The sequence below is a fragment of the Eretmochelys imbricata genome, chromosome 4 (assembly GCF_965152235.1).
Source record: "Eretmochelys imbricata isolate rEreImb1 chromosome 4, rEreImb1.hap1, whole genome shotgun sequence".
Taxonomy (NCBI): domain Eukaryota; kingdom Metazoa; phylum Chordata; order Testudines; family Cheloniidae; genus Eretmochelys; species Eretmochelys imbricata.
The window spans coordinates 57,572,711-57,595,125 of NC_135575.1; the positions used below are offsets into that span (position 1 = coordinate 57,572,711).

General features: G+C 40.6%; 1 protein-coding gene across 4 annotated transcripts in view; it reads left to right on the forward strand.

Moving 5' to 3' along the window:
- Positions 1–22,415, forward strand: part of ABCE1 (ATP binding cassette subfamily E member 1) — a 30,263-nt gene that overhangs the window by 5,029 nt on the left and 2,819 nt on the right. For all 4 annotated transcript variants that reach the window (XM_077815332.1, XM_077815331.1, XM_077815334.1 and 1 more), the window contains 15 exons: positions 5,646–5,815; positions 6,170–6,255; positions 7,226–7,323; positions 8,276–8,393; positions 9,418–9,555; positions 9,724–9,793; positions 11,445–11,541; positions 13,850–13,939; positions 14,638–14,759; positions 17,186–17,407; positions 19,503–19,562; positions 19,648–19,706; positions 19,902–20,012; positions 20,105–20,247; positions 20,343–20,465. In XM_077815332.1, the coding sequence (XP_077671458.1) occupies positions 5,713–5,815; positions 6,170–6,255; positions 7,226–7,323; positions 8,276–8,393; positions 9,418–9,555; positions 9,724–9,793; positions 11,445–11,541; positions 13,850–13,939; positions 14,638–14,759; positions 17,186–17,407; positions 19,503–19,562; positions 19,648–19,706; positions 19,902–20,012; positions 20,105–20,247; positions 20,343–20,465 (1,640 nt within the window). In that variant the 5' untranslated portion in view covers positions 5,646–5,712. The remainder of the gene's footprint in view (positions 1–5,645; positions 5,816–6,169; positions 6,256–7,225; positions 7,324–8,275; positions 8,394–9,417; positions 9,556–9,723; positions 9,794–11,444; positions 11,542–13,849; positions 13,940–14,637; positions 14,760–17,185; positions 17,408–19,502; positions 19,563–19,647; positions 19,707–19,901; positions 20,013–20,104; positions 20,248–20,342; positions 20,466–22,415) is intronic.

The window sequence follows — 22,415 nt, forward strand, 5'->3', positions numbered from 1 at the left end:
GGGAGACAAGCCTTCTTTCTGCAACCCTCCTGCCCACAACAACTTGCTTCAGCAATTCCCAAAATCAGATCCACTTACCAGGGACCTCCCCTCCTGTTTGCACTTCACCAATCTCCGACAGCTGTGACTGGCTAGCCTCCTCCAGGGTAGAAAAGAGCTCCTGGCTACATGCATCTCTGACCTCCAAGTCCATCTTCTGCCTCATCCACATCCTCGTCAAAGATTTCCTCCTCCTGGCTTGGTCCGCTGGCACGCGAGCCACCAAAGTATCCACAGTGGTCTTTGTAGTGGAGGTGGGGTCGCCGCCGAGTATCACATCAAGCTCTTTGTTGAACCGGCAGCTCGTGGGTGCAGCACTGGAGTAGCGGTTTGCCTTCTGTGCCTTGTGATAGGCATTCGGCAGCTCCTTTGCTTAGACCCTGCACCGCAGCGTGTCCCGGTCATGGCCCCTTTCCGTCATACAGCGTGAAAGCTGTTCGTAGGTATAAACTCCTACATCTGGAGTGCAGCTGGGACTGGACAGCCTCGTCTCCCCAAGTGCTGATGAGATCCAGCAGCTTGGCATTGCCCCAAGTGGGAGATTGTCTGGAATAGGCATGACCACCTGGAAAGGTGCGCTGAGACCACTGCGCGCATCACCAAGCAAACAGGAAGGGGACTTTCAAAATTCCCAAGGAATTTACGGGGTGGGGATGACGGTTGGTCACATGAGGGCAGGGCAGTAGAGTTTAAACCGATGACCAGAGAGGTGAGAACAGGCATTGTGGGACTCCTCCCGAAGGCCAATTGCAGCGCTGTAATCGACCAAGGTGTCTACACTGGCACCCCAGAACTGTAGCCCTGGCGCAGAAAGCTGTACGCCTCTTGTTGGGGTGGTTTTTTCGAAGTTCTACAACTGCGCAGTTTCTGCACACTAAGTGGCTTGTAACTCAGGAGTTACAGGGCAGAAAGCTGCTTTACTGCACAGAAACTTGCCAGTGTAGACAGGGCCTAAGAAACAGAACTTTGGGCTTGTCTAAACACGGTTTTTGTATTGCTTTCACTGTAATAATGGTTTAGAAAGCAATATAGTTAAAGCAGTACAAAAACTGTACATAGACCAGCCCTTAGTATGTGTCCTTTTTTACACACTTGGACTTTTAGCACATACCGATACTTCTGGCTTTTTTTGTAAATTGACAACTGGTTCTATATGTATTTTACTATTTTATAAGTTATTTTTGTTAGGTATTCTAACTTTAAAATTGTCTTGATGGTCTTATCAATATATGCGGGGTTATCAAGTTTGGTTCATTAGTTCTATAGTTGAGATGTTTCCTGAAGATTATTTGTTTTCTTCTAAAAGTAAATACTACTTATTCTCAGTCTTTTTACCAGTTAGTGCTTTTAAAATATGATTTGTTGAACACTTCCATCTGCTTTTTGCAAAGTAAATGTTTTTAATACAATGTGGTCAGTTCTGAATACAGATTATTTTACTTTTTAATATAATTGCATTGTCCTGTCATTCAATTTTCTGTCTTAACAGTTGCATATTCTTCTCTATATTTATAGTAAATTGCACTTTACATAGTAATTCAGCATGCTGTTGCACGTTTTTTCCTCTTTGCAGTTGATTGTATTAAGTCTTTTATGGTAATGTACTCATATCTCGATCCAGCAGATGTAAAAATTATGGATGATCCAAATTCTAGTAAACGAAGTTTTTGCTTTTTAAGTATTACAGTATAATGATGGAGTCATTGTTGTCTTCCATAAATTCTTGTAGGAGAAAGTGAACGAGCCTCTGATGGTTTGGCTGATGTGATTAGGCCCTATGATGGTGTCCCCTGAATAGATATGTGGACACAGTTAGCAACGGGCTTTGTTGCAAGGACAGGTTCCTGGGTTAGTGGTTCTGTTGTGTGGTGGTCCCTTGTTGCCTAGAAGGCTAACAGCATTTTGGGCTGTATAAGTAGGAGAATTGCCAGCAGATTGAGGAACGTGATCATTCTCCTCTATTCAGCATTGGTGAGGCCACATCTAGAGTACTGTGTCCAGTTTTGGGCTCCATACTACAAGAAGGATGTGAAAAAATTGGAAAGCGGAGGGCAACAAAAATGATTAGGAGACTGGAGCATGTGATTTATGAGGAGAGGCTGAGGGAACTGAGGTTGTTTAGTCTGCGGAAGAGAAGAACGAGGGGGGGATTTGATAGCTGCTTTCAACTACTTGAAAGGGGGTTCCAAAGAGGATGGATCTAGACTGTTCTCAGTGGTAGCAAATAACAGAACAAGGAGTAATGGTCTCAAGTTGCAGTGGGGGAGGTTTAGGTTGGATATTAGGAAAAACTTGCAGGGGTTGTGAACCACTGGAATGGGTTAGCTAGGGAGGTGGCGGAATCTCCTTCCTTAGAAGTTTTTAAGGTCAGGCTTGACAAAGCCCTGGCTGGGATGATTTAGTTGGGGATTGGTGCTGCTTTGAGCAGGGGGTTGGACTAGATGACCTACTGAGGTCCCTTCCAACCCTGATATTCTATGATTCAAATCTACAGGTTTGAGATAATGAGCTTCTACTCAGCTGAGTGTTTAAGCTCTACAGATACTAAGCTTCTGAGGAGTGTCTCTTATGTTCTCTAGGCCTGACATTCATTATTGTGTATTGGGATCCCCAGGCAGGACACCTTCTACCCTGGTCCTGTAACTGGACCCAATGGGGGGTGGACCCCTGCCTTCAGGCAGAAAACCACTAATATCAGTGGGCTCTGTGCTGGCACAGGGGGTTTGCCTGGATAGATCCAATTGCAGACTCATAGTCATAGTCTACTGATTTATTTTTTAAATGATTGTAACAGCTGTATTATATGTAAATACGCAAGAGTTTCCTTCAAAAATTTGACAACTTATTCAAGAAAACTAATATTTTAAAATTATATTGGGAAGCGAGAGAAATAAAACTTCAGAATTGTCTGGGTTGTGTGTGTTTTTTTTTTTTTGTAAAGTATAAAATTCCCTCATAGACTTCCCTAAAAGAGGGAGCAGCTGTAAATACCTGTTAGAATTTTTTTAAAATTAATGTTTATGGTTAAATACATTTGGAAATTGAGAAATAGTATGTTTAAAAAAACAAACAAACACCTGGAATATCAGAAAGTCTAGAAATACTCAGTTCACGCTTCCAGCAGTAAGCTTATTTTTGCCCTTACCACCAGTTAAAGGTTGAAGGCTAGTCCCTTCCCCACCCTCAGTGTATGGGGCACAAACTAAAATATTGCATATAATATCCTTCATGATTGATCCACACAAGACCCTGTCCCTTCCCTACCTGCTTATGAATTAGATATGCACCACCCACCTATTATTCTTCCATGTTTCAGTAAATCAGAGATTTTCCTTTTCTTTTCTGCGTATAAAGAGCAATCTGTAAACTGCTGAAAGATGTTGTTTGAGAACTCCCTATACTTAGCATAGGTTAGACGAGAAAGTTTAGCATATCTTCAAATAATATTTCATATATACAATAGGAAGGATTTGTTTAATGTGAACTAGTGGAATTCTTCCATCAGTGAGCAGACTGTTTAGATTGTTGGAACTTTGAGTATTTCAAGACCTGATATTTATGGTTTGAACTACATTAGTACATGAAATTTGACGTTATGAACAGAGAAGTTGTCATGTCCAAGTTTTATCTTGGAATATAAATATTGGCATGCTGGATACTACAATACACTTGCTTTAAATTGGTAACTTCTCTGCATGGTCCCAACCGTTAGTACCCAGCAATGTTAAACTGTAACTGAAAATGCTTTGTTCCTTCAGTTGCCGGAAGAGAGACTAGCCACAATGTAGGCCCAATATTTTACTAACCTTTTAAATTATTTAATGTGATGAGTCTTTCAGCAGTAACCAAGGTTTAAACCCTTTCTCAAGAACTGATCACCACCTAGAAGAGTTATATTCATGCCATTGAACCCCAGCAAGCAGTCATGACCAGAGTCTTCAAGAGGTGGTATACAGCAGTGAGGATTCCTAAGCCTTGTCATTATACTCTTCAGTCTGTCTCCAAACAGTAACATCTTGTGAAATGCTGATGACTTCATAACTCAACCTTACTCTATTTTAGATTGGAGTGAATAAGGGATGTCCATAAAGATGAACTGAAGTGCTTTTTAAAAAGAGAACATCAATGTCTATTTTAAATATCCCATTATCAGAATGTTGTGGACAAAAAATTATAAACATTCTTTAAAATGAAATGTTTAAAATCCATTACCTGTCAAGACCTAAACTTAGCATTCTGTTTCCTCTGCTATGGTTGATGACCTGGTAAACACTTAATACAATATAATGTTTGCACCTCTTGCCCTGCTTTAGCTATTTGTGAGGCTAACAACTACTGTAGGGAGAAACAGAATTCTACACTTAGGCTGTGTCTTTTATTTCACCTCTTAACATATATTTATTTGTAACTTCAAGGATATTTAATCCAAGATCTTAGAATTTTAAAAATATTTTTAAAAATTATTTGGTTAACCTCCAATTGTTTTCCTTTATTTGGTTTCTTGAAATCTTTAAGCCCTTATCATTGGGGCACTAATTGCCTGGGAAATACAATATGTCAGTGTAGTTGCTATAACCCGTGTATAACTTAAACTAGCAAAATCAAATCAGTTTGGCCTCTGTGTGTATCTGTCTATAACACTAACACACACACACACACTGTTTATTACACATATATGTATTTATGCATATAGACACACACACACAATTTCATATTCTCATAGCAATGGTCACAACTATTTATGGTTTTTACTTTAAATAGCAAGCATGCAGCTCTCACAAATTCACCTCCTAGCAGGTGGCATAAATGTGTGAATGAATCACCATGTGGAACTGAGATTTACTCTGTCAGCAATACATATGCCCACGCACTGCCTTAATACTTTCTAATACGATGTAATTTTCTTGTAAATAGAGTTGCATTAAAAGAGTATGCATTGACTTATGAGGAGAGACTGGGGGAACTGGGCTTATTTAGTCTGCGGAAGGGAAGAGTGAGGGGATTTGATAGCATCCTTCAACTATCTGAAGGTGGGTTCCGAAGAGAATGTAGCTAGGGTGTTCTCGATGGTGGCAGATGATAGAACAAGGAGCAATGGACTCAAGTTGCAGTGTGGGAGGTCTAGGTTGGATATTAGGAAAAACTATTTCGCTAGGAAAGTGGTGAAGCACTGGAATGGGTTACCTAGGGAAGTGGTGGAATCTCCATCCTTAGAGGTTTTTAAGGCCCAGCTTGACAAAGCCCTGGCTGGGATGATTTAGTTAGGGTTGGCCCTGCTTTGAGCAGGGGGTTGGACTAGATACCTCCAGAGGTCTCTTCCAACCCTAATCTTCTATGATTTGCAGTTGTCATGTTGGCTTCATTTTATAGTGGGGAAAATAGTAATGAAATTGAAAGTTTGTGCTAAAGTCATTCTACAATTATTACCATATTAAAACTGCCAACATTTTAATTGTCTTTCTGAATTTGTTCAATCGGCTGTAAGAACAACACACATTTTATTTCGTTACATGAACTTCTATTAGTAATTTCAACTAGATACAGCTTTGCCGCGTTATTGGTGGTGATTATGATCCAGTTCTTTTTTGTATGTTTTTGTTTTTTAGACCCTGAAGTGTTCGCTTCCATCTTGGAATCTCTAATTGGTGTATATATAAACCTAAATTGCACAATATGGCCGACAAGTTAACAAGAATTGCTATTGTCAGCAATGACAAATGTAAGCCAAAGAAATGCCGTCAGGAGTGCAAAAAGAGCTGTCCTGTGGTTCGAATGGGTGAGAAATGCAGTGAAACATAATTAAACAATGCAAGAGACTTTAAACAATGTGCCTAGTTGTTTGCTGTCCACCTTCATAGAACTTACTAGTAGAAACTCTGAGAGAGCTTTCTGGATCATACTATGAATACATTTGTGTCATATATATGATTAAAACGGTCTGAAAATTGTGCACAGCAATAATGCTAAGAAATATTAACTACTCAGTTTCAGGGCTTCTTTTGAGTCCTTTTTTGCTGGGGAATTTTAAGGCAACTACAGGATTTCTGTGCGGCATTTACTGATCATGCTGATGATAAATCTGATTCATCAGCATTGTGTCTTGTGTTTAACATACATTCTTTTTCACCAGGAAAACTATGCATAGAAGTCATACCACAGAGCAAAATAGCATGGATTTCTGAAACGCTCTGTATTGGTTGCGGTATTTGCATTAAGGTAAAAGATACTTATATAAACTTTTTAAAAATACAATTTCAATTTCTTTAAAAGTATGTACTTCTCATAAGAAACAGTGTATCTTCAGAATTCGAGAAAAAATATGTAATATAATTTCAAACAGTTTATCTCCTATGCACCTTTTTATATTTTGGCTTGACAGAATTTTATTTTTTGAATTTAGTTTTGACAGATACTTAAAAATCCATATCTTTTATTTTTATTTGAATTTTCACAATTGTGGGAAATTATAGAAAGGTCAGACAATTATTTAATGACAATAGACGTTGAGATTCAGAAAGTTGTTTTATAACCTTTAAAACAGAAATTGCTACCATCATGTCAAAATGTACATAGAAATCTTATATCAAATTAAGTTCTCAAGCAGCATTTTTTCTTACTTTGTCTGTCTGTATATTTTGCTTATCAATGGAAATATTTTTTCATGGGGGGGAAGGGGTGTGCAGTGAAATTGATGTTTAGAGACATTTACCAGTAAAAGTCTAATCCTTCCAATTATATTTCTATTCTAGTCAGTATTTAAATTGCCATATTTAGCTTTGAAAAAGTGAGCATAGGATTCACTTTGAAAATGTTGTCTTTCTCTGTTAAGCGCACAAAGTGATGTAATTTTACTCATCAGTGTTATCTATAGGACAGCTTAGTCTAACAACAACTAGAACATTGATTGCTTCTCTCTGTGTAGTTTCTGTGGTCAAAAATCTAAGCAAATCAGTTAGCATTTGGAGGAATTTTTTAAACGTATTAACAAATCAATAAATTCAAGAATCAGTATAAATATTTAGTACTGACCTGTTTAAAGGTAAGAAGTGTGGCACTCACAATTGTAAACAACACGTTCGGGGTGAAGTACTAAACGTAGAAGAATTTCACTACAGAGTAATTTGTTCTGCATTAACTTGTTTCACTGTGCATTAGTAAGTAGTAAATTTGTTTGTTTAAATTATAGAAATGTCCTTTTGGAGCCTTGTCAATTGTTAACTTACCTAGCAACCTGGAGAAAGAAACAACACACAGATATTGTGCCAATGCCTTCAAACTTCACAGGTATCTTTTATTTTTCCTTAAGCCAACTTTATTTTACCATCCAATTTTAAATTAATGTAAAATGTATATAATATTCTGGACTCCTAATTTCCAGTGTTATTGGAGATGTGACACAGGATGAATCTATATGGGGTTTTTTAATGTACATAGTCTTTTGGGTTATCAAATATTAGTCTCAGATAATTTTTTGGCTTAGTTTAACAATCTCCTTGAACTTCTGTTATAATAAACTGAATCAAAAACCTGTAATTTAAAATTTTTGAGATATTGTCATTTTAACACTATTTTAAATCTGAATCTAGCTTTCCTGGTGACAAATGACTATTGGTCTGTCATCTCGAAGGGATAAAAACATAAATAAAACCGGTCTGGCACTGATAAAGCAGTCTCTAGAATTGGAGCATTTTATTTGTTTATGCAGTTCTATGGTATTCCTCACTTGAGTGTGTCAGCTTCTTGCAGACAATTAATTTATCTTCACAGCACCTGAATTTTATAAATCGTGAAACTTAGGTAAAATGTTGGATTACTAGCTCAAAGTCGCACAAGAAGTCTGTGGCAGGCTGTAGATCTGTGTTCCAAGTCCTGTGCCTTTTACCTCAAGAACTTTCTCTCCCAAAATGTTTTCTTACTCTCTCTGTGTTAACAAGCATTATAAAGAAACTGGCATATAAGTGTGTCACATCAAAGTGATTCTCTTTGAAAGAAAATGGAGAGAGAGAAACTTGGCATTAGTAGTGTCTGGTTGTGGTCTGACAATAGTTTTACATGGTTTTTCCCTTAATTTGTGGCTTTTTTATATATATAAGTTCAAGCAATATTGAGGTAGAGACACTGTGAAATGGGTTGAATCACTCAGCAAGTTTTTTTTTTTTTTTAAAAGTGCCCTAGTATTTTGCTTTTAATTGTGGTGGGAATTTTGGATTACACTAAATAATGACTTTATATACAGGTTGCCTATTCCACGTCCAGGGGAAGTACTGGGATTGGTTGGAACCAACGGTATTGGAAAATCAACTGCCTTGAAAATCCTAGCTGGAAAGCAGAAGCCAAACCTTGGAAAATATGATGTATGTATAAAAAGAGCTTGGGAAATAGGTGATTATGGTTTGTTGATGATAAATGCTCAGTCTGTCCTTGTAATTTTTTTCCTGCAACTGTCATATTGATATCAGTGCTTCATGTTGCTTGAACTTTGGGGAAGTGTTGCTGAGCTAGACACTGGTGTAGGTGCGGTGCAGTGAAGTGGTGTTAAAGGTCTCTGCGCTGTTCTTCTAGTCTACTTCAACTATGATTTGTTTGCCTTTTCCAGCTCTGGTTCTCCTGGAGAATGTTTAGCATTATTCCCAAAATGAAACCAATCTTTTGACCTCCATCTCCACTCTAGTGTACCACAAGGGCCTGGTCAGACTTCCCAAGATAACCAGGAGTTGCAGTTTCCTTTTAACAAGTTTTTGCTCAAGTTAAATTTGCTGTGTTTTGTCCTCTCTTACTGTCATCTCTTGGGAATGTCTGCTGGGAAGTAGGAAACACATTTTTCTTGAACCTTTTTCTGAACGTGAAACTTTATCAGGCTAACCTTTTCCATTTAGCCCAGGTAACCATAAGACTACATATATTTCAGTTTTGTGAAAGAATTGAGGAGTAGAGTGGCCCATATTCTTCGTTCCATATGAAATGGTTTGACTTCTGACACTGGCTTATTAAAACAAATTCACAGTACACTCCTTTTTAACTTTTGTTTCTTGAAGATACCATGTGTTTCTACTGCCGAGACCTATTTAGGGTGCTTTTTCTTTCAAGAGTAAGTGACATCACACACCTGAAAGAGTACAAGGACCTGAACTCCTTATACAGCTTAAGGTGTTTCATGTCATTAACTATTTAAGTGGAAGCCTAGAAAGTAAGTAAGTAGAGACTGACTTTTTGGGGGCTACTCTGTTTTTATTGCATGTATCTTTGATGTCTACTCATTTGTGTTTGGAATCTTTAAAATTAAAACATTTCAGTTTACTTTTAGATCTACTAATAGTTTAAATGAATTTTGAATATTTAAAATGCTTATATAAGTCCTAGTACCTAATTTCTCTGTAGGATCCACCTGATTGGCAAGAAATCTTGACTTACTTTCGGGGATCTGAGTTGCAAAACTACTTCACCAAGATCCTGGAAGATGACCTCAAGGCTATTATCAAACCTCAGTATGTGGACCAGATCCCTAAAGCTGCAAAGGTAAGAGACGTTACCAGTTGGAGAGAATGCAATATGAGCCTTTACAGACAAAATACACTATGTAAAAATGTTATGCTTTTCGTGCATTAATGAGAGATTTCTCATGTTTGCAATATATGAATGCTTAAATATTAGAAAAGGGTTGATTCTTTCTTTTTATAATGGCAGGGGACAGTGGGGTCTATTTTGGACAGAAAGGATGAAACTGACACACAAACTATTGTATGTAAGCAGCTTGGTAAGCAATGTTCCCTCCAGTTTTGTTTGTTTGTTTGTTTTTTATTTAACCGACCAGGCTACAGCGCTGCATTTTTGTCCTTGTTTTATACCATGGAAATGTGGACAAGATTTCACTTTTTTTTTTTTTTTTTTTTTTAAAGTGAGGAGTGTATACAGGAGGGGTTGTGTGTGCATATGGGGGCTGTCCTAGGGTGGCTCTTGCCCAGTATCACACATTAGTCCCCTTCCCGCCATTCACGGGGTCCCAAAGGGAAGCAATTAACTCTGCTGCAGCAGCCTTAAGAGCCCAGCCAGGAGTCTATTCAGGGCTGTGTGACAGGTTGCACCTCCCCCAGGCTGGGGGTTTCAGGACCCCGCCCTGCCCGGTGCTCCCAAGAAGGGGCCTAGATCCTTACTTCCCTCCACCGCCACCTCTTGGCAGCAGCAACCATAGAATCCAACTGCTGGTGGGTAGGGGTACTTTGGCCTTGTCAGGCTGCAGCTCTGGAACCTCCGCTGACCTGGGCTGGTGCCCCTGAACCCAGCCGGGTCCCTCACTGGATCTCGTGCGCAAGGTGTATCCCAGCCAACCAGGCCCGAGCATGTTCCTAAGATGGAGAGATGCTTCCACTTCCCCTGCAGGGAGGAGGTGAGATCATATGCACCCTGGGGGGCACACCCTGCTGGGACTTCACAGAGGAGATATGAGAGGCATGGTTTTTGATCTATGCCATACATACAAGATTGCTGCACTTCCACACAGTTTACAGGGAACCTTGTTCGTAAGTGACTTTGTTAAATAAATAAATTTTGGTAAGACCATGGTTCATAAAATCACTTTAAAGAGTTTTGAGTAATTCACATTAATTAAAAATTAAAATGATCACTGTCTAACATAATGGAAAACTTAAATTATGTCTGGTTCAAGGATTGAAATTTACATTGGTCCGAACTTGGCCAGGACTTGGTATATTCGTTTCTGGACCAATGCCAAAAAATAACTGCTAGTGGCACTCTTGATGTCTAGTATCTTGCAAATCTGGATTAGAAACTAATAAATCACATCATTGTGGAACTGAGGTTCTTAGCTTTCCATGGTATAAAACATTTATTTTTAAAGCTTGGAAAATTTTGGATTAATTTTGATCAATTTTGACAAGATTTTAGCATCTTGTCTCTTGAGAACCATTGAAGCTAGAAAATGCTACCCCAAAGATGAAGAATCCTCAGCTTTCAAACGAGACTTAATGCTTTGTAGAATTTTAGCGGTTTTTGACATATTGGTTGGTAATTGAAATATTATGACTTTTAAGGTCTACTGTCTTGGTTTTGCCTGTATTAGGAACTTTTTAAAATAGTACTGTTGATTTTTAGGGCCAATAAACTTCTTCAAGCACAAGTCCAAGAACAGCAACCAAAACCAGAAATTTGATCCCTATCCATGAAGGAAAGCAGCAGTACAAATTTGCCACTTAATGTTGCTGACAGTTTTATGTCTTGCTGTGGTTTTTGCAAGCATTATTGTGATCCCTGTATATTGGATACATCTATGAGCAGGCTTTACAATACCTTCTTTAGCATAAACTTTGTCTAATTTGTTTCAAAGTAGGATATTTATCATCTTATTTAATTTACATGTGCTGGACATAACAAATAATCTTTATCACCAGATTTAACTCATCTGAGAGAACGAAACATTGAAGACCTTTCGGGAGGGGAACTTCAGAGATTTGCTTGTGCTGTCGTTTGCATTCAAAGGGCCGATATGTATGTTCCATTTACTTCTATTGCACCTTCAATCCCAAAAGCTGTTTCAGGATTTGTTCTTAAAATTGGTGCTTAATATTAGAGTGCAGTAATTTTTATTTCTAGGGAGTGGATGGCAGCATATAGAGGTGATCTTCTTTGGATGAAATGTTAAATGCAGAAATTTTCAACAATATAGTTTACCAGTTCCCCACAACTGGTGTCTGGGATTCTTTCATAGGAATTCTTATTGTTCCTTGCTCTTTCATCCACTCTCACATGTAGCAGAGACCTCTGGGGTTTAGGGTCTATCCAAGCCAAGGTTTAGTATTGCTGCTTGATAATAATCCTAGTTGAAAGGAGTGGGTAGGGAAGATATCCTGTTTGACCATGCACATCCCTTACCCTCCTTGAATCAGAAAAGGACAAGAAGGTGCCCACCCCCCTTGGGAATGTTGTCCGTCTTGCAACCAGGAAATTACTGTTCTGTCCAATAGCAGCCAAACAAGCTACTGCTGCCTCTCCTAATCTATCACAACTAAGATCCCCTTCCCTTCACTTAGTCCCTTCCGAGTGGTTCCTGACTTCAGCTGGTCTTGAGAGCAGGAAAGCAAGATCAGAAGACTGGTGGTTTTCTGATTTGGAAGAAATCTTATTACACTCTCCTAAAATTGGTATTTTTGTACTTTGCAGTGCATGTCACAAGGCTGCTTAAATTTAAACTAAATTAGAAGTCATGGGATTGCTAAAGTAGTTAGTTAGAAAGTTAACACTATATAGTTTGGTCAGAATTTTTGGCAAAGGAATAGCTAATTTGGACTGTTCAGCAACTTTACATGGTAGTTGGCAGAAGAATCAGGGAAGGTGTTGAAGCACACTAGAAAAATGATTTTTTTTTTTTTTATTACTATAGACCAGGGGTCGGCAACCTTTTTAGAAGTGGTGTGCCGAGTCTTCATTTATTCACTTTAATTTAAGGTTTCGCGTGCCAATAATACATTTTAACGTTTTTTAGGTCTCTCTCTATAAGTCTATATTATATTACTAAACTATTGTCATATGTAAACAAGGTTTTCAAAATGTTTAAGAAGCTTCATTTAAAATTAAATTAAAATGCTGATCTTACGCCACTGGCCCGCTCAGCCCGTTGGCGACCTGGGGTTCGGTTCACCTAGGCCGGCAGCGGGCTGAGCGGGGCCTGCGGCCAGGACCCCGGCTGGCAAGGGGCAGGCAGCCAGAACCTCAGACCAGCAGTGGGCTGATGGCCAGGACCCCAGACTGGTAGCGGGCTGAGCTGCTCAGCCTGCTGCCGGTCTGGGGTTCCGTCCGCCAGCTCCTGCCAGCCAGGGTCCAGGCTGCCAGTCCCACTCAGCCCGCTGCCGGTTTGGGGTCCCAGCCGTGTCCACGTAGAGTAGGTACCTACCTTCTCCCTGGTTCTAGCCATTCTCTTACCCTCTCTGCACTGAGATGAGAGTGGGAGTGTGCTGAGAACAGGGCTGGGGATGAAGGAGCAGGCTGGGGGTTGGCGTGCATGGTCTGGCCAGGAGCTAGAATGAGGGAGGGGGCTCAGGGTTGGGGCAGGAGGTTTGAGTGTGGAGCAGTTACCAGGGCAACTCCCATTTGGTGCGAGGGGTGCAGGTGGGAATGTGGGGGGGGAGGGGTGTAGGAGCTCCTGTTTGGTGTGAGGGATGGGAGTGGAGATGTGGGGGGTGCAGGAGTCAGGGCATGGGGTGTCGGGGTGCTGGGTATGTGTGTGGGGAGGTGCAGGAGTCAGGGCAGGGGGCTGGGGGTATGTGGGGAGGGTGCAGGGGTGAGGGCTGGGGGTGTGGGGGTACTCTCAGCCCCCTGCCCTGAGCAGCTCACGGCAGGGGGCTGGAGGGGATATGCCTGGATTCCACTCTTCCCCCAAGGTCCCCGGAGCCTGGCTTTTACCTCTCCTGCTTGTAGCAAGGGCCATCAGCTGATTGGCGGCAGAGAAGGAGGGGCAGGAACCCAGCACGCTGGGGGAAGAGGCGGGAGGAAGGGGGAAGCTTGCCTGCCCTGCAAGGAGAGAGCGGTGGGCGCGGAGGCAGAGAAGAACGGGTCAGGCAGGATTTTTAGTGGCACACTGCAGTCTGCCCAGGTCCAGCAGACACCAGCGTGCCATTAAAAATTGGCTCGCGTGCCGTGTTTGGCATGCGTGCCATAGGTTGCCGACCCCTGCTATAGACATTTTAAAATATCACTTGGAGGGTAAATTTAGATGGTTTACAGGTTAGATTTTAAAATGTTATAGAAATGAAAATTAAAAATATACATTCATTGATATTTTCCCCTCTCTTTGGGATAGCTTTATGTTTGATGAACCTTCTAGCTACCTAGATGTTAAGCAGCGTCTGAAGGCTGCCATTACTATTCGATCTCTAATAAATCCAGACAGGTAAGTACAGATTTTACATTTTGTTAGATTTTAGTGACACTAGATTGTAGTTCATAAACTGATTGGGTGATTCTTCAATCTCCTTGCTACTGCAGATTGTTTCTTATAGTATATTTTCTAATGTGTTTTGTGTAGTCTACTTTTGAAGACAGTTCAACAGATAACATTGTCAGGATTATTTTTCCTTTTAGTCATCCTAAATTTTCCTTTTCTTAATTTCTCCCCAACACTATTTATAATTCTACATCCCTCTCTCTCTCCTCCCCCCCCCCCTCCGGATTTACATCCTTCAAATATTTGTGGCTTTATTTTCCCTGTGACCAAACTGTCTTTTTTCCACTACTTTATGTAAAAAAAAAAAAAAAAAAAGTCAGCTCAAATGGAGAGTAAACTTCCAGAGTTGTTGCTCCCAGTATCCATTTATTGAGCATTTAGCAAAACATTTGTACTGAGAAGTTTGAATTTTATCCATATTAGCTTAAAACTAAGAATCCATAGCAAAAGCAGCATTGTATTGTTAATTTAAACAAAATATTGATAATTTCTTGGTATGTGAGACTAGTGGCAAAATCTCAAGTGTACTTATTTCATTTTATATCAAACTATTTTTTCCATTGACAGAAACAAAAACAAACATACACAGATCTCATTCTTTTTTATGTAGAAGTTTAACAAATAATTTTGGTTTTATTTTTCAGATATATCATTGTTGTAGAGCATGATCTTAGTGTGTTAGATTATCTCTCTGACTTTATCTGCTGCCTGTATGGTGTGCCAAGTGCTTATGGTGTCGTCACTATGCCTTTCAGTGTAAGAGAAGGTAACTCTTGACCCCTGGCTCTCTCCAACCCCCATTCCTCTTGCCCTCACAAATGAGAAAGCATGCACAGTGTGATAGGCGTGGTCGTTTTAAGCAAATATATCTTTTAGAATGCAGAGTTTGAAAGCCTCTATTTTTCTAAATGTACTATGCTATGGATGTCAACATTAACTATTTATTTATTCCATCCATAAAAGTGATCAGCAACTAAAGGGGTGGGAGTGATGCCTATGGGGCGGGTAGAGGTTGGAATTGGGAGCTGCAGCACGACAGGGAAGAAGACTTGAGGTATGTTTACACTGCAATTAAACACCCATGGCTGGCCTGTGTCAGTTGACTTGGGCTCACAGGGTTCAGACTATGTGTAGGGCACTGACCAAAATGGACCGTGAATTTCATGATCATAGGATTTTAAAAATTGTAAATTTCATTATTTCAGCTATTTACATCTGAAATTTCACAGTGTTATAATTGTAGGGGTCCTGATCCAAAAAGAAGTTGTGGGGGGCAACAAGGTTATTGTAGGGGGGGTTGCGGTACTGCTGCCCGCCCTTCTAGGCTGCTGCTGGCGGCAGCGCTACCTTCAGAGCTGGGCAGCTGGAGAGCGAGAGCTGCAGGCCGGGAACCCAGCTGGGAACCCAGCTCTGAAGGCAGCGCTGCCACCAGCAGCAGTGCAGAAGGATGGCATGGTCTGGTATTGTCACCCTTGCTTCTGTGCTGCTGCTGGTGGGGCACTGCCTTCAGAGCTGGGTGCCCAAACAGTAGCCGCTGCTCTCTGAAGTCAGCGCAATACCATGGCACCTTCCCCACCCCCACTCCCCAAATAACCTTATGACACTCCACCCCCGCAACTCCCTTTTGGGTCAGCACCCCCAATTTGAGAAACACTGGTCTCCCCCATGAAATCTATATAGTATAGTGTAAAAATCACACAAGACCAGATTTCACGGGAGGAGACCAGATTTCGTGGCCGTGAATTTGGTAGGCCCTAGCTATGGGGCTCTAAAATTGCAGTGTAGATGTTGGGGCCCAAGCATCTACACCACAGTTTTATAGTCCATAATCCTGAGTCAGCTGATGTGGGCCAGCCACAGATGTTTCATTGCAGTGTAGACATACCCTCAAAGGCCCCTTTGAGCGGGAGAAACAAGGAGGTGGTCCTAAGGTGAGCATATCTTCCTTTGAGGTATGCTGAATGTAGTAATAAGGTAATTATTAACTGAAAGTTGAATTATGACAAAGGTCATACTCTAACTTTGCTTTCTGTGCACATCTTTCATTGACATCAGTGGGGGAGTTCTAGTATGTAGCAGGGGTTGTATATAGTCCTAAACTTGTACTCCAACCCACAAGCCATAATTAAAAATGCAGTTTGGCTTTCTCTCCATAGAATGAGTTTGATACCATGAATTGTTTGTAAGCTAGGGATTTAAACAAAGAAGGTGGGGGGGAACAATAGACAGGACACAGATTGAGAGATGAGTTCAGTTGAGTTTCCATGCTCTGGAAACATTCAGTCTTGCATCTAGAGTCAAAGAAAAGTGACATGTTTTATGACTATAACAGATGTAACTCCATTGACTACTACAGTCAGAAAGCTATGGAACAGTTGTCAGACCATACTGACTTAGTCATTGTTGACCTGGGCTGAATTCAAGGCAATGAAGAATTGGAAACAACTAAAGGAAGATCTTTAGAGATTCAAGGCACTAAAGATGAAAGTAACTTTGTCCACTGAATTATTATTCAGAATAGGAGAAGAAGGGCCATCTTGGGGAGTACTGTCTGGAGGATCAAGGAACAAACTTGCTTAGGAGCACAGCATCGTTCCTGCAGTGCTTAGGAGGAGCAGTACAATAGGGAAGGCATAAACTCTGTGGAGCACCATTCTTGTCATTTCACCACTACTATTGGGGGGAAAGAGGGAAGGGACGGCAGTGAAACTGACAAGAATTATGTCAGTTTCAGTCAGCAGCTGCTGTGGGTATGGAAAGCATATTTTGTTTTGGAAATGCCATGTGATGGGGTTTCCAGACCTCATGTGAAACTTCAAAAAACAGCTGGTTTTCTTTTGAGGCAGAACACAACCAGTTTTCGAAATGTTGAAATTCCTTGAAATTCTGAGTTTTGTCTAGTTCTTGAGTCTTACTGCTGTGCAAATAAAATGCATTGTTTATACATTTGATATTTTATAGTTATTTTAATAGAGGTTGCAGAAAGATTCATTTAACCTTGCTGTATAATTTCCAATCTCTTGCTAATAAGAGTCCTTGTTGAATAAGTCTAACATGCTACATAGGACACAGGACTTTAGTCAATATCAGTCCTGGTCCATCTGATACTTACAATCAAACACTAAGTGTCCATGCAGTTTTAGGGGTTTTTTACACATGATTTTACTAATGTAGCTTACTTTTCTCTTATAGGCATAAACATTTTCTTGGATGGTTACGTTCCAACAGAAAATTTAAGATTTCGAGATGCATCTCTGGTTTTTAAAGTGGCTGAGACAGCTAATGAAGAAGAAGTTAAGAAGATGTGTATGTATAAATATCCAGGAATGAAAAAAAAGATGGGAGAATTCGAACTAGCCATAGTAGCTGGAGAATTCACTGACTCTGAAATCATGGTAATGCTAGGGGAAAATGGTGAGTGTTCTCCTATGTAGAAATTAGTGTGTCTAATGTGGTATGCTAAACACTATTAAAAACAATTGTGTGGTATTGAGGTCTGGATCACAGAAAATAAAAGAACAGTATCTTATTAAAAACTGTACCTTTGAACAGCTCTGACATTGTGCATGCAACCTAAGAGCAGATCTTCCTTACTAAATATGATGTTTCTAGTTATAAACATATCCTATTTAAACACATTAATGGGAGTACTTCTGTCAGTCTGTAATAGTACCTCACTCTTATCTAGCACTTTTCATAAGTAGGTCTCAAAGTGCTTTACAAAGGAGGTAAGCCTCATTATACCTATTTTTACAGATAAGGAAACTGAGACACCAAGCAGTGAATTGACTAGCCCAAGGTTGCCGAGCAGAGAATACAACGCAGGTCTCCTAAGTCCTAGTCCAGTGCTATCCACTGTCAGTGGTTTTCAAACTGTGGGTCACAGAATGGAAAGCACTGGGTCACGGCAGCTCTGATCAGCACCACTGACCGGGCCGTTAAAAGTCCTGTCAGCAGTGCTGCCGGGCTAAGGCAGGCTAGTTCCTACCTATTCCAACACTCTAGAAGTGGCCAGCAGCAGGTCCGGCTGCTACGCGGGGGATCACAGGGCTTCGCTCGCTGTCCCGGTCCCGAGCACCGGCTCCGCACTCCCATGGGCTGATTCCCAGCCAATTGGAGCTGGGAGGGAAAGGAGGGTGCCTGCAGGCAAAAGCCTTGTGGAGCCACTTGCACACCTCTGTCTAGGAGCTGGGCTGGAGTGCTTCCAGGGCGCATCACGGCCCACAGTGCCAGGACAGGTGGGAAGCCTGCCTCTGCACCCCAGCTGCGCCACTGACTGGGAGCTGCAAGAGGTAAACCTGCACCCCAGCCCTGAGCCCTGCCTCAAACCCGGAGCCACCTCCTGCATCCTAAACCTCCTGCATCCCTTACCCCACCCCAGGCCTGCACCCCCTCCCCAGAGCCCTCCCAAACCTGGTGCCCTCTCCTGCACTCCAGAGCCTGCATCTCTAGCCCAGAGCCCCCTCCCACACCCTGAACCCCTCATTCCCGGCCCCACCCCACAGTCCTCACCCCCACACCCCAGACCTCTGCCCAGCCCTGATCCCCAGCCCTCTCACATCCTGAACCCCTCATTCCCGGCCCCACACTGCAGTCCGCACTCCTGCACCCCAAACCTCTGCCCCAGCCTAAAGGCCCCTCCCACACCCCACTCATCCCCAGTTCCATTGGGTCACAAGTAGCCACAATTTTCTTCAACTAGGTCACCAGAAAAAAAGTTTGAAAACCACTGTACTAGGTCACTCCCTGTAATACAGGCAGTAAGTGTATACACTGCTTCTTAACTCCAACACAAGCAAATACACTGTCTCTAATACAGACCTGTTAACCAGTCATACAAGGAAAGCTGAAGTTTTAAAAATTCAGTTTTTTATTGAGTTATTACCACCACATAGCTGTGTACAGGAAAACCAGCAGTTTTTGGGCTAAGCGTTATCACTCTGAGTTCCTTCTAAAATGTTTTACTAGATTATTTCCATGTGGTGGACCATATGTAATACAGTGATTGTCCTGTGGACCAACTCCCCTGTTTATGATCCTGTGCTATCCCTATATCCGTAGGAACTACATCAATGACTTATATGGGAAAGTAACATTAAGAAAGAATTGTATTTTTAGATGTTTTTGTGATGTAGTTTAACAACTAGAAATAATGACACCCCCTCTTCCCCCTCCCAGCATTATGTGACTGGCCAGCTCTTTACAGATCTGCTGCAGGTATTCACTGAACAGAGTACAGACTGCTTTGAGAATTCCCATTTTTGTGTGTGTATATGTATATATGTGTGTATATATAGTGTGTATGTGCGTGCACACACACACAAAGTTGCTCTTATTTAAACATGATGCTATTGAAGGTATTAAAGAAAGCTCCAGAGATTAGTTAAATTGCTGCAATGACAGTCTAAAGTAACTTCGAAAGCTCATGCTCAAATAAATTGGTTAGTCTCTAAGGTGCTACAAGTACTCCTTTTCTTTTTATATATAACATGAAACTTTTGTTTGTTAGGAACTGGCAAAACTACATTTATCAGAATGCTTGCAGGAAGACTTGCACCTGATGAAGGAGGTATTGTTTAATGTATCAATTTGAAGCATATTTTGACAATTTTATTTTGGTGGCCATTGTTTTGACTACATAATTATATTTATAGGTGAGGTACCAGTTCTAAATGTCAGTTACAAGCCACAGAAGATCAGTCCTAAGTCCACAGTAAGTTTAGGTTTTGTGTCACTACACTTTTATGTTGTATACATCCAACATATTTCCAACATAAAACACGTTATAGAGATGCAGAGAGAATCCTGTCTGCTTTGAATATAAACACTATTTAAATATTTTAATCTTTCTTTTTACCTTTCCATGGTGCAGTGAAGCAAACTAAGTAGTCACTTTGTCTTCGAATAGGGAAGTGTCCGTCAGCTGCTCCATGAGAAGATCCGAGATGCCTATACACATCCACAGTTTGTGACTGATGTAATGAAGCCTCTTCAGATAGAAAACATCATTGATCAAGAGGTATTAACCCACTGAGACGTTTTAACATCTTATTTTTTACGATTCTCTAATGCCCCCAACTAAATATTGTTAAATGTTGTTATTCCTAACAGGTGCAGACATTGTCTGGTGGTGAGTTGCAGCGTGTTGCACTAGCTCTCTGTCTTGGTAAGCCTGCTGATGTCTACCTAATTGATGAACCTTCAGCATATTTGGACTCTGAACAGCGTCTAATGGCTGCTAGAGTTGTCAAACGGTAATGTGTGCACATAAAAGGACAGGGAAAGCTTTCATTAACTTTTATTTTTAAAGGTTTATTTCTAAATATCTCACAAATTTGTTCTATTTCAGTTTCATTCTCCATGCTAAAAAAACAGCCTTTGTGGTAGAGCATGACTTTATCATGGCGACCTATCTAGCAGATCGTGTCATTGTCTTTGATGGTATTCCATCCAAGAACACACTTGCGAACAGGTAACAGGCTCATGTTAACTTGGTTATCTCAGGGAAGATCAAAGGACAATGTATAAACTAAATTAATGGTAAAAATATTAACCATTTGTATAGTACCCCCCCAAGCAACTAGGTTCACTGCACAGCAATCAAAATAAATTGCTATTTAGAAAACTGCAGTGTACAAAAATCTGAACACAAATAGCATCCGTGTGTGGTTTTTGTTTAAAAAAAAAAAAAAAAAACTGTAAGAAGGTTCTATAGAGAGGCTAACATACCTCGTGGAAGAATTATTTTCAGATTTTTTTTACAGGTAGGAAGGAATGAGCTGAGGGATCTTTTTCTAGGCAGGTGAGCAATAAGGTGTGTGAAATACAAGCCAAATGATATACTGTATACCTAGGCAAGCTTCTAAAATGTAATACTGTAATTGGAAAGCTCTTAAAATGTGGCATGCTGATAAAGTTGTTACTTAGTTCCTGTAAATAACTTCTGGTGCATTTTGATATCAACAATATGCTTTGAATTAGGACTGTCGATTAATGGCAGTTAACTCGCACAATTAACTCAAATTAATCACAGTTTTAAATGCACTTTTAAACAATAGAATACCAACTGAAATTTATTAAATATTTTGGATGTTTTTCTACATTTTCAAAAATAGATTAATTAAAAACACAGAATATAAAGTGTATAGTGCTCACTTTATATTTGCAATTACAAATATTTGCACTGTAAAAATAGGATATTTTTTTCAGTTCACCTCATACAAGTACTGTAGTGCAATCTCTTTAATCATAGAACATCAGGGTTGAAAGGGACCTCAGGAGGTCATCTAGTCCAACCCCCTGCTCAAAGCAGGACCAATCCCCAATTAAATCATCCTAGCCAGGGCTTTGTGAAAGTGCAAGTTACAAATATAGATTTGTTTGCTTTGTTACATACCTGCACTCAAAACCAAAACAAAGTGAAACTTCAGCGCCTTTGAGTCCACTCAATCTTTCTTCCTGTTCAGCCAATCGCTACGACAAACAGGTTTGCTTACATTTGCAGGAGATAGTGATAACTGCTTCTTATTTACAATGTCACCTGAAAGTGAGAACAGGCGTTCGCATGGCACTTTTGTAGCTGGCATCGTAAAGTATTTACGTGCCAGATATGCTAAACATTCATATGCCCCTTGATGCTTGTGGGGGGGGTTTTTGTGTTTTTAAAAAGCTGATTAAATTTGTGACTGAACTCCTTCGGGGAGAATTGTACGTCTCCTGCTCTGTTTTACCTGCGTTCTGCCATATATTTCATGTTATAGCAGTCTTGGATGATGACGACCCAGCACACGATGTTAGTTTTTACAAACACTTTCACTGCAGCTTTGACAAAATGCAAAGGTACCAATTTGAGATTTCTAAAAATAGCTACAGCACTCAACCCAAGCTTTAAGAATCTGAAGTGCCTTCCAAAATCTGAGAGGGATGGATTATGGAGCATGCTTTCAGAAGTCTTAAAAGAGCAACACTCTAATGCGGAAACTGCAGAACCCGAACCACCAAAAAAGAAAATCAACCTTCTGCCAGTGGCATCGGACTCAAATGATGAAAATGAACATGTGTCAGTCTGCTTTGCTTTGCATAGTTATTGAGCAGAACCTGTCATCAGCATGGGCGCATGTCCTCTGGAATGGTGGCTGAAGCAAGAAGGGACATGTGAATCTTTAGTGCATCTGGCACAAAAATATCTTGTGACGGCGGCTGTAACCGTACCATGTGAACACCTGTTCTCGCTTTCGGGTGACTCTAAACAAGAAGCGGGCAACATTATCTCCTGCAAATGTAAACAAACTTGTTTGTCTGAGCGATTAGTTGAACAAGAAGTAAGACTGAGTGTACGCCTACATTTTTTACATTATTTTGGAACGCAGTTTTTTTTGTACATAATTCTACATGGTAAGATCAACTTTCATGATAAAAAGAT